This window comes from Hydractinia symbiolongicarpus, chromosome 5 (genome assembly GCF_029227915.1).
Source record: "Hydractinia symbiolongicarpus strain clone_291-10 chromosome 5, HSymV2.1, whole genome shotgun sequence".
NCBI lineage: Eukaryota > Metazoa > Cnidaria > Hydrozoa > Anthoathecata > Hydractiniidae > Hydractinia > Hydractinia symbiolongicarpus.
Genome location: NC_079879.1, coordinates 13,994,608 through 14,006,438, shown reverse-complemented (window position 1 = coordinate 14,006,438; position 11,831 = coordinate 13,994,608). Strand labels below are relative to the sequence as shown.

At 31.8% G+C, this 11,831-nt stretch overlaps 1 protein-coding gene and 1 long non-coding RNA gene across 2 annotated transcripts; one reads left to right on the top strand and one right to left on the bottom strand.

Moving 5' to 3' along the window:
* The first annotated feature begins 1,506 nt into the window (after window positions 1-1,506).
* LOC130644927 (uncharacterized) lies at window positions 1,507-5,949 on the top strand. The gene is made up of 3 exons (XR_008982640.1): window positions 1,507-3,304; window positions 3,381-3,486; window positions 5,400-5,949. It is a non-coding gene; the product is annotated as an uncharacterized LOC130644927 (long non-coding RNA).
* On the bottom strand, window positions 4,564-11,171 carry LOC130644926 (uncharacterized). The gene is made up of 15 exons (XM_057450718.1): window positions 10,934-11,171; window positions 10,339-10,395; window positions 10,063-10,090; window positions 9,930-9,984; window positions 9,580-9,731; window positions 8,992-9,114; window positions 8,871-8,918; window positions 8,571-8,676; window positions 7,759-8,022; window positions 6,923-7,029; window positions 6,588-6,679; window positions 5,535-5,561; window positions 5,387-5,460; window positions 5,136-5,294; window positions 4,564-5,035 (listed from the first exon to the last, which is right to left on the bottom strand). Exons 1-15 carry the CDS (start codon window positions 11,141-11,143, stop codon window positions 4,744-4,746), a joined length of 1,794 nt encoding a protein of 597 aa, XP_057306701.1. The 5' UTR covers window positions 11,144-11,171; the 3' UTR covers window positions 4,564-4,743.
* Window positions 11,172-11,831: the final 660 nt, after the last annotated feature.

Genomic DNA, 11,831 nt, shown 5'->3' with positions numbered 1-11,831 from the left:
CAGTATTATGCGATATTACGTTGGTATGGCCATCGACAGAAAATTTATGTATTTTTTATGAATTATGAAGGTATTATGCAGTATTATGCAGTATTATGCGATATTACGTTGGTTATGGATTATTAACAGAAAAAATATGTATTTGTTATGTAGCGACAGAGAGTATTATGAAGGTATTATGCAGTATTATGCGATATTACGTTGATATGGCCATCGACAGATAATTTATGTATTTTTTATGAATTATGAAGGTATTATGCATTATTATGCAGTATTATGCGATATTACGTTGGTTATGGATTATTAACAGAAAAAATATGTATTTGTTATGTAGCGACAGAGAGTATTATGAAGGCATTATGCAGTATTATGCGATATTACGTTAGTATGGCCATCGACAGAAAATTTACGTGTTTTTTATGAATTATGAAGGTATTATGCAGTATTATGCGATATTACGTTGGTATGGCCATCGACAGAAAAAATATGTATTTGTTATGTAGCGACAGAGAGTATTATGAAGGCATTATGCAGTATTATGCGATATTACGTTGGTATGGCCATTGACAGAAAATTTATGTGTTTTTTATGAATTATGAAGGTATTATGCAGTATTATGCAGTATTATGCGATATTACGTTGGTTATGGATTATTAACAGAAAAAATATGTATTTGTTATGTAGCGACAGAGAGTATTATGAAGGTATTATGCAGTATTATGCGATATTACGTTGATATGGCCATCGACAGATAATTTATGTATTTTTTATGAATTATGAAGGTATTATGCATTATTATGCAGTATTATGCGATATTACGTTGGTTATGGATTATTAACAGAAAAAATATGTATTTGTTATGTAGCGACAGAGAGTATTATGAAGGCATTATGCAGTATTATGCGATATTACGTTAGTATGGCCATCGACAGAAAATTTACGTGTTTTTTATGAATTATGAAGGTATTATGCAGTATTATGCGATATTACGTTGGTATGGCCATCGACAGAAAAAATATGTATTTGTTATGTAGCGACAGAGAGTATTATGAAGGCATTATGCAGTATTATGCGATATTACGTTGGTATGGCCATTGACAGAAAATTTATGTGTTTTTTATGAATTATGAAGGTATTATGCAGTATTATGCAGTATTATGCGATATTACGTTGGTTATGGATTATTGACAGAAAAAATATGTATTTTTTATGTAACGATAGAGAGTATTATGAAGGCATTATGCAGTATTATGCGATATTACGTTGGTATGGCCATCGACAGAAAATTTATGTGTTTTTTATGAATTATGAAGGTATTATGCAGTATTATGCAGTATTATGCGATATTACGTTGGTATGGCCATCGACAGAAAATTTATGTACTTTTTTTGAATTATGAAGGTATTATGCAGTATTATGCAGTATTATGCGATATTACGTTGGTTATGGCCATCGACAGAAAAATTATGTAATTTTTATGAAGCGACAGACATTATTATGAAGGTATTATGCAGTATTATGCTATATTACGTTGGTATGGCCATCGACAGAAAATTTATGTGTTTTTTATGAATTATGAAGGTATTATGCAGTATTATGCAGTATTATGCGATATTACGTTTGTTATGGATTATTGACAGAAAAAATATGTATTTGTTATGTAGCGATAGAGAGTATTATGAAGGGATTATGCAGTATTATGCGATATTACATTGGTATGGCCATCGACAGAAAAAATATGTATTTTTTATGTAACGACAGAGAGTATTATGAAGGTATTATGCAGTATTATGCGATATTACGTTAGTATGGCCATCGACAGAAAATTTATGTGTTTTTTATGAATTATGAAGGTATTATGCAGTATTATGCAGTGTTATGCGATATTACGTTGGTTATGGATTATTGACAGAAAAAATATGTATTTGTTATGTAGCGACAGAGAGTATTATGAAGGTTTTATGCAGTATTATGCGATATTACGTTGGTAAGACCATCGACAGAAAAAATATGTATTTGTTATATAGAGAGGATGTCGGATAATGCGGTTTCATTTGTCGGGTCCATTTGGTTGGAGAAGTATGACTGAACGTCTGTCGGCTTTTTATGTCGATAAAGTATGAAGGTTGTTAGTTATGTTGTACGTCGTGTGTCGGGACCACTTAGCCCGGTGCTAAATGAAGTCGTTGCCGAATTTCTCTCTGTAAGTGTAACTCTTTTGTCAAACTATTTTAGAATTCTAACATTCGAATGTTTTTAAATTTTGTAAACATTGTCAAAGCAACTAAAACAATTAAGTCGAAGTTGCGCTGGAAACAATGCAAGAAATTCGCTCTTTTGTGTTGAAAATAAAAAGCCCAGGAGCAGGTTGAAAACCTAAAAAAACTTTGTAACGGACTTTTTCTCACAAACAGCTTTTAAATTTACCTGTCTTTTTTCACATTTTACCAAAATTTCGAAACCTCGAACTCTCGATAGGTCGAAGTTTATATTAAGGTCCGGTGAAGGTTCGAGTTCTCGAGAGTCAACTGTACTATTTTTATTATATTGTATCCTAAATTTGCTTCCTACATTACTGGTACTAGAAATAAAAAAAAACTTATTATTTTTGTGTATATTGAATTAAATATGCCGTCAGACGTGAGTAAATATTTTAAAGTATTATTGCACAAAGCTTGAAAGTGAGCATTAAATAGTATGTACAGCAGCTTTTTAATAATTGCAAGGGAGTACCGCTCAACCCGTATGTTCTATTTAGTTAATTTAAACTAAACGCTCAACCCGCTGACAAGACATGCGTGACTACAAAGAAAAGGAAAAAATAATGCAAGAGATGACATTAATTAATACGATCAACTCTTCAAGAAAGGTAACTGGACGATCGTTTTGCATTTTTCGCCGAAACCACTAACATCGTTCCAGTCATCATGACGTAAGACGTTTTGAAACCTGCAGCCAATTAACCGCAAGAAGCTTTCCGATGATCTCTAGCACAAAGTCTTCACAAACAAATAGTTGGAAACAAATCCCTTCGAGGCTCGTTGGTGATTGCGCCAAATTCGTTAATTAATATTTCGGTGTTATCAAAAATATTTCACGTGTAATTTCATTGTTGGGAATCGCGAGAGCATCGGATGTTACTGCCAGGCTCTTGTAACTCCTCGTACACATCTGACAGTGCACTCACAGTAACAAAATTTTGCCTTTTTTTCAGGCAACTGTTTAACTAGGTCGTGTACGAGAAATAGACAAGCTTGAAGCATCCAAGCTCCATACGGTAATGAAAACTGCGATTATGCAGAAGGTAGCTTAAATTTGTCTTTATCGTTTATTACCTTGTTTATAGGTTTTTGATTCATCATGATATTTCTTTTCTTTAGCCGTCAACTGCTTCGGTTAAGGAACACGCTTCTTAGGAATATCTTTGTTTCATGCATCACTTCCTTGTTTCGTCATGTAGTGAATCAATTCTACATAGTTTTGACGGTAATCTCCATAAAAATTATATTTTGTCATTGTACAATGCGTATACACTGAGTATACATTAAGGACAAAGCTAGCTATTAGTACAAACTATTTAAATTAATTTAGTGTATTTAGTCAAAATGGAAAAGAGAAGGGTGATGAAAAAAACTTGTTTCATAAACTAGATTTAAAATAAAAATTCTATTTCTCGGAAATCTTTTCCAAATAAAGAATGGAAAGTGATGAAAAGAGATAGAAAGATTAGCTTTGAAAAGTGAACTATTCCTGATGCTATTTCGTAATACGTAAATCATACCGCAGTAATTTCTTGTTGAAAAGTACCTTCTACTTTCTCGAGATTGCCAGTCCACGTTTCACACGATAGCGCTGAAGCGCTTGCTGCAAAAAGTTCGTTAGTGCACATAATTTATGTACAGAAATTATGTGCAAAACGCTTTGCGCGAATATTATTACGCGCAAAAACATAATTTTTTTCAAGAAATAAAACTGATTTCGGAAAGGCGTTTTTAAACGTATCTATAGTTTGTCTAAAGTTTTTTTATTTTTTTTCCATTAACTGGAAGTCGAGATTAGAGAAAAAAATCGATATTGTTTTGTCACTTAAAAAAGAAACTTTCAACACCTTTGGGAACTTTCAAAAGCTGTTTCCTCCAAGTTTCAAATTAATAAATATTGAAATTTTTGTGCTTTGTTTGAAAAATCAACTTTCAGTAAGTTACACCAAGTCTCTTTATTTTTGGCTACAAATGTCGACTTCAAAATGATACTATTGCTCAAATTTACTAAAAATTCTCCTTGTTTTATATTTTTCTCAGCTTCGTTTATGCTGGTAGAGCAATAAATTATAAAAAAAAAATTTGATAAAATTTTTTCTACAGCATTTGTTTTTATAAAAAATTTTATAAAAATTTATAACCCTACTCAAGTCCTACTAATTCTTTAGAAATCTGTACACATCCAAAAAAAAATCTAATTTGTTCATTTCTTTTCCAGTCTTTTTCCGTATTTTTCTTGATCATTTAAGACGTTCTGAAGACAAATAGTAAGAAATCAAAAATTGCTGCATGCATACAGCGAGGATCTATCCTAGAAATCACGGACGATAATGGCATCTGTAACTTGACAGTTTTTAGCTCTCTTAAACAAAAAAATATTTCTTTGTGTGTTGTTTTTAATCTTTATAAAAAGTTTGCTTTAAAATTTATTTAAAAACTAATTCTTGACCAACACAATATACTGTTTATGTGAAGGATGTCATCATTCTGGTCTAAATGCTGACACGGTCAGTCTTATCGTTTTCGTTAAATTATTGTCAATATCAACACTATCATAGTCTTTTGCTTCTTCTTCGATTACAGTTTTTTTGTGATCCATCGACGGTGAAAGTTGAGATGCGAAAAATGCATTAAGAATAGATACCAGACTTAACATAAAAAATGGGAAATATTGATTAAACGGAAATCCTAACGCCTCAGCGTTCCCTTCAACATCTTTGGTATTTTTTAGCGACCAAGAATACATGCTTCCAAACAAAGATGGCGCGATAGTTCTAAAAGAAAGTATTTTGACTAGCTAATGACTTTCTCCTCAACAGTGAGATATATAGCAGGTGTTGCTAAAATAGTAATGAACACAATGGAGGATTTTACCTTCCTGCAGAGGATAAAGTCATTCCCAGTCCATTAGCCGATCCAAGAAGTTCAGAAGTAACTGAATTATTTAATAAGATATTGACAGCCAGAAACGCACCACTAACGGCGACACGAGTAAACAACAATATTACAACCAACAAAAACCAGAATAGGATGCTAAAAGAGCAAAGACAAAACGCTAATAAAATAAACTAAAGGTTGTATAATTACAAAATTTTACGATTCTACAATTTCATAAAAAAGTATACTTGTTGCTTATAGGTACTAAAGATGGCACCAGTGGTATGGAAAAAGCCATTGCCAGCGTGCTCCCGATAAACACCTAAATCCAAAAACAGAAAACAATAGAGGAAAGAAACATATGAGAATCTTGTATCGCATAAAATGATTCTCTACCTTTCGTGGTCCAAATCTTCGTGTTAACTAAGAGAAAAATGTTAGTATAAAAAAAGGAAAACTTTTTATTGCTTATATTTTGCACTACATAACTTGTACTCGTTATTTTAAAACAAATATTTCCTCTAAGAATAACAAGACGTATGATATACGTAAACAATCTCGCGAATAAAGTTTACAAAGAGCTGTCTATCAGATTGTGATTTCTCTTACAAAGTTAGACACTATATATTTTGCTATTCAGATATGCTATATTTTCTACACACTATGCAGTTATTTTTTAAAATTGATTTGTGAGATCTTCTTGAATGGAAAATTTATCGAACTTTCAATTTTCAAAGGGTCAGTCTGGGGTAAACTGACTGACAGGAAGAAGAAAGACCACACGCCCTAAAATTTGCGAAATTCAGTAATTCAGTAGACTTCGCCCCCCCCCCCCCTCCAAAAAAAATTAAAAATAAAAAAAAAAAATAATAAAAACGGGGTATAAGAGAGTCACTTAGTGAGAAAAAGCAAAATAATCGGAAAATTTATGTTCTTTCGGAGTGTTTCCGAAATCATATTTCTCTATGTTGGCGTGTCATTAGCATTCTCGTCATTATTTACAATATAATTTGCCTTTTGCTTGCATTTTAACCAAATTTTGTAAAATGTATTTAATAAATTGATATGGTGGAGCGTCTCCGTTTCTCTCTTACGCAATGTTGTGGAAATTTTATTTTGTACAAACTACTTTCCAGGCATTTGGGGAGACCTTAGTACTGCCTACATTCACTTTTGTAAACTTGGGTGCAAACACCTTTACTTCACGAGTTAGTTAACTAATGCTTTTGAGCACTTACCTTATCTTTTTAAAAAATAAAATTTATAACAGCAAAGAAAAATAAGTAACATAGTTACCAAGATGAGATTCGAACACTCGACTACTCCCGTTTTGGTGTTCAGAGAGGAAAAAATTTCCATTCTTGTGGGAAACATTTGCGTTTTAATACAGGCTCACGAGCTTGTAACCAAACAAAAACTTACTGATAGGGGAAAAAGCAAAATACTTACCTTGGAAATAACAACGACTTGGAATATGGGAATAAAAATTGCCATTGCCAAAAGTGCCACTCCAATTTGTTTACTTGTAAACCCAAATCCATCTAAAGAAATAATATGTAATCATGTACCTATTTAGTGAAGCCTTTTTTATGAGATTTGCATAATCCCTGAAGGTTGAAATACGCCCTGCGGTGGTATTTGTTGGTTTGAGGTAGAGTGAACACAATTCTGTGTTAAAGATTGACTCTGACAACAGTTCTCATCAAACGATATTGTTAACATCAAGATCGAGTGAAAGATATGATGGTTTTTAAAATTCAGTTCACTAAATAAAAAATTCTTACTGTATAATTTTGAAGTTGCTGCATATAAAGGAAACATTTCGTCAAATCCAACAGCTGCGATTGAATATGTACCATACAATATACTGCTAAGCATGCATTCTTTAATTCTATTAGGAAAAGTAAATTTGTAGTATAAGATTCAATTCTCAAAGTTGCAAGTTCCGTGAAAGAAATAAAAGATTATAAATAACAGTTATTCTTATACTTTTTTAGAATTACTTAATGAAAATCTTTCAATACAATGTTTTTGTGGTTTTATATATTATATTTAGGATAACAATGCAACCCGCGTACTGCAACCAGTTCTAAATAAGCCTTTAGAGCTGCAATATTTACCTAAACGCTTCAAACAACCCGGTATGTTGGAACTCAGGGAGGCAAAAAGAAGCTATGTTTTTTTGGGTTTGTATAAATCATTTAACTTGTTGATTTAACGAGACAAAATCAATATTTCGTTTTAAAGAGATGTTTAATGATACTGAAATTTTATCACTTTTTCCAGTTTTTTTGTAAGTTGCCAGTCTTTAATGTCTTATTGGTGTTCAATTAATATTTTTTTAATGATCCTTGTATATCTCATTGACACGTGAAAATTTGTTGATGGTGTTGGAGGATTCAGATTTCTGTTTCTCTCCGGTATTGAATTTTTTGTAACTGCCTTCCAAGAATTTTTTCCTCTTTTAGAGATAGACTAAACCAACAGAAGTTTAACAAAACATATATTTGCTATAAATGCGTTCCGTTACCCGCTGAGAGACATATATTTGTAGTGGGTGAACAAACAACATTTGAAATGCTATGAAACACACTAGTAAAGAGATAAGGGTAGAATTTACCTGAACAGTTCCCACATTTTTGTCCTTTTAAATCCTTTTATTGAAAAGAAGTTCTGGCAACAGCCACTGGTTGGTATAGCATCATCAATGGGTTCTACTAACAAGAAAGTATAGCTATGTTTGTTATACATTTTTGCTTTCGTTTTTTGTGATGTTTTGTCGATGGAGTAGTTGCAATAGTCATCTCCATGATGAACAGGAGTAACATATTCTTTGCTGTGTTCTGGTGAGCTGATCAAATGCGCTTTTTCACCAGTACCTTTCCTGAATAAAACAATACAATGTGTTATAAACTGTTTATCGATATAATGCTTAATCAACTCTGTGTCTTGACGAATCAATTTGTTCAGATTTAATACTGCTAAGCATTAATTGTGCTGATCTCCTACGGAAAGGCACATTCTTTCGATAAGCAAAAAAAATGAAATATTTAATAATTTGAAACCTGGAGGAAACAGCGTTTAAAAATGTGTTAAAATTTCTTTTTGTGTGATAAAAACTTGTAAACATGTCAACTAAGTTCTCAGGTCTTCGATTAACTCTTAATTTCTATACTAGGCTTTGTATCGCTGTTAAGCGTTTAAAAAAACGCATAGATACTGATTCAATAGGAGAGTTTTCTTGCTGTAAAAAAATTATGAAAACATTAGGAGTTATATACGGTTAGATTTTGTTTACATCTGTTTTGCGATGACGACGCAGACTGGATTACGTGGTTACGTGTTTTCCTAAATGTCGAGCTGCGAGGTTGTAAGTTCTATTACTCCATAAGTATATAAATTTATCTTGAATGGTTTCAGCATTTTTCCTACCTTTTATCTTTTGGTATATAAATGACAATAAAGACGAGAGAAATAGCCATTCCAAAAACAATAACCAAGTTGGGAGGTGAAATGCCAAATCGACCAAATAAAGAATCTAAAAGATACAATAATATACCCTTAAGATGTAAAAAGAAAGCATTTTATTATTATATTATTATGCTATACTTAGTCAAGTGCAAGTGACTATGACCGTCCACTGCACAATAATCACAGGTTACTTCCTTACGCCTTATGTATTGATACCCCAAAGCGTGACAGATTCACCAATTGAAAACAAATACATTATACCTTTCTTAAATACATTAGGATACTGCTCCGCTGGAAATACCAAGAATCCTGTAAAAAAAAGAAAGTGGAACATTTTATGATCTTAAATAAAATATTTTGGACCAATTTTAATAATTCTTACCCGCAACACTTGGGCCAATAATTAGCCCTGCACTGAAAGATGAAATTAAAAGTGACATGCCAATAGCTACGTTACTATCGTCACAAAAGTCAACCAAGATTGATTTCGATACTGCTACCAAACCTGCAACATTAATAAATACTAAATGCCTCCCCCTTTCAAAAATATTACCTGAGGTCAAATGTGTAGACTGAGCTTGTAAGATTAACTGGGAGAATTTTTGTATATTTTACAGATATTTTTTATTTCATTCTTTTTACATCTCCGTACATATGTTTTTGAGCTGCAACGTTGCTTCGAACCCACGCTGCAGCGTAATTCAATTGTGATATTCACCGAATCGCGATGCAAGAAATATGTTCAAAAAGGAAATTTTTGTAGATTTTTACAAGGGCTGACAGCAAGTTTAGTCTTTAATATTCGAGCGTTTTACACATTTCCTATAATTTTCTTGACAACATATAGATTGGAAACTCTACATAAACGAAATTCAGCACAACTTTTTTTTATACTGTGGAAACTTTCAAATTCTCAATAGTTATAGCTAAATATGTTTAAAGGTCCAAAATTTAAAGAGAGAAAACATACCCATAAATGAGCCTTGAATAAATCTTGTGATTAAAGCCCAATAAAAACCTGTGCTAAATGCAAAGGCCAATGTTGACAACATGAGACCAGTAGCTGACATCAATAAAGTGGTTTTCTTTCCTTTCACGTCGGCAAGATATCCCCACAGTAAACTAAATACAACTGAAGTAGATCGTATTTATGGTTTTTACCTTTTCTAATATATATTTTGGAGAGTCTTGGGATGAGGGGCAGCGCAACTATAAGTTCTTTAAATAAAAACATTAATGTGTATCTCTTAGCACATCTCTCATCTCTCATCTGTAAAATTTTGCCATCAAATAAAATTTAAAGTACCCAACAATCGTCACCTGAATATGGTCCGTCCCACAAAAAGTGCTGAAGCAATTAGGCCAGCGTAATAACCTAAATAAGAACTACCAATACGTAAATCCTCATTTCTTTTTGTAACACAGAAATAAACTTTTTCACAAGAAATCCTACCGGTGTTTACTTCTGAAGTGCCAAAGGACTAAATAACAAAAACGAAAGTCTAAGTGAATGAAAAACAAAAAAATAAATAAATAAACACTTTTTTTCGTTATGTGTTTATTTATAAAAAATATTTACACAGGATATTAAAAAAGGCGGGTGTTCACTCAAGCGAATCGTCTTAAGACACTACTGCTATGGATGTTTGTCCTGTCTTCTTAAATCGTTTAAAAAAATAGAATATTAAAATATTAGTGGTTATGTACAGCAAATAAGACAAAAAATTACCTTGACGAATCTTGGAAGGAAAGAAAACACCATTGTCATAGTCATGGCATTGCACAACTAAAAATTAAAAATAAAAACATAGTAGACTCTTTTATTATTGTGTCATCCTCCGTATTGATTATATATGTGTGCTTATCAAATCAAATTTTGACAGTTAAAGTTGAAGGTGCTTATTATTTTTTGCGCTGGAAAGTTTAATATGACAAAAGTTTTGTCTACAAAATTTTGAACCAAAGAAAAATCTGGCGACTGGCTTCGCGCGAAAACAGCAGCAAATAGAGTGATAAATGCAAACGAATTGCTAAAGAAATTTGATAACAGGAGTAGCCCTCATGTTTCTTGATATTTTGCTAATCTTTTGAATTTCTATAAAGTAATGTGCGGTGAAATATAATAAGATAAAACTTTACTGGATAAAAAATATTGTTGGTTTGTCTACACAAAAGTTTAAATCAGCAACTTTCATTATTTGGTTTTAAATATTTCAGCAAGGACAGCACCGTGATCTGATAAAAGTATAACAAAAAAACCGATGCAGAGGTTCATAAAGCAATAAAAAATATTTAAAATGAATAAAAAAAAGGAGATCTTATACCATAACAACGAACAGTACAGCTATGAGCACGTGTGGTAGTGGGGTCACAGTATCACCATAAAACAAATTTAACAGAAATCGTTTTAACCCCATCTTTTTTATTCCTCCGTGTGTCGACGTATATGTAGAAAAAACTGCAAAAAATTTTGTGGTTTGTTGATATATTATTAAGCTTTCATAAATAAAATACTTGAAATTTGAATCGATCATTTAACATAGTGTCATACAAGTATAGCTATTCAAGTGACACGTTCAGTAAAACAATGTAACAGTATAATGTTTAATTAAAATAAAAATAAAAATCAAATTCTGAGCATTTTATTCATTATTTATTTAATAATTCTTTTGTTACTTATTTCTCGAAATTTTTAAGAGTTGCAGCAGCATCTGCGTCATTCTCCTAGATTCAAATAGAACCTTTAACCCAACTTTGGTTTTAAATGACGTGTATTGTGGGCGAGAACTGTCACATAAACCGTTTAAAATTGTTTTTTATTGATTTATTTTCAATTCTTTTTTTCTTTTTTTCTATTTATCTTCTTTTATTACTACTTTTATTTCATCCATCAATATCCAAATTGTTTTTCCGCCTATTTTCCGCCTAGATAAAATAAAAATAATATAAAATCTACATACATGCTAAAATCTATAAGGTCTAAAGAAATGCTATTAGCAAACAAATAGAGTGAAATGAGAGGGAATTAGGCTCAAATTTGAAACAAAATTCACAAGTAAGTTGAGTTGGACTAAGGGAAACAATGAAAGAAAAAAAGCAGAATGAGAAAAGAAACTATTAAACATATCTGTAAATGTTCATAATAGTATCTATATTCGAACACAGTTAATAATTAATGTTGTTTATCTATTGTTTGGCTTAGGGCACTATCATATAAAAACA

Bases quoted from the DNA above. Each gene is read 5' to 3' on its own strand.
- LOC130644926 (XM_057450718.1), bottom strand. From the start codon at position 11,143: ATGATCGATTCAAATTTCAAGTATTTTATTTATGAAAGCTTAATAATA. The intron at 6,680-6,922 runs GTAAGAATTTTT...TTATTTCTTTAG, and splicing joins AGCAACTTCAAAATTATACA to ATGGATTTGGGTTTACAAGT. The intron at 5,295-5,386 runs GTATACTTTTTT...TTGCTCTTTTAG, and splicing joins TTAGTACCTATAAGCAACAA to CATCCTATTCTGGTTTTTGT.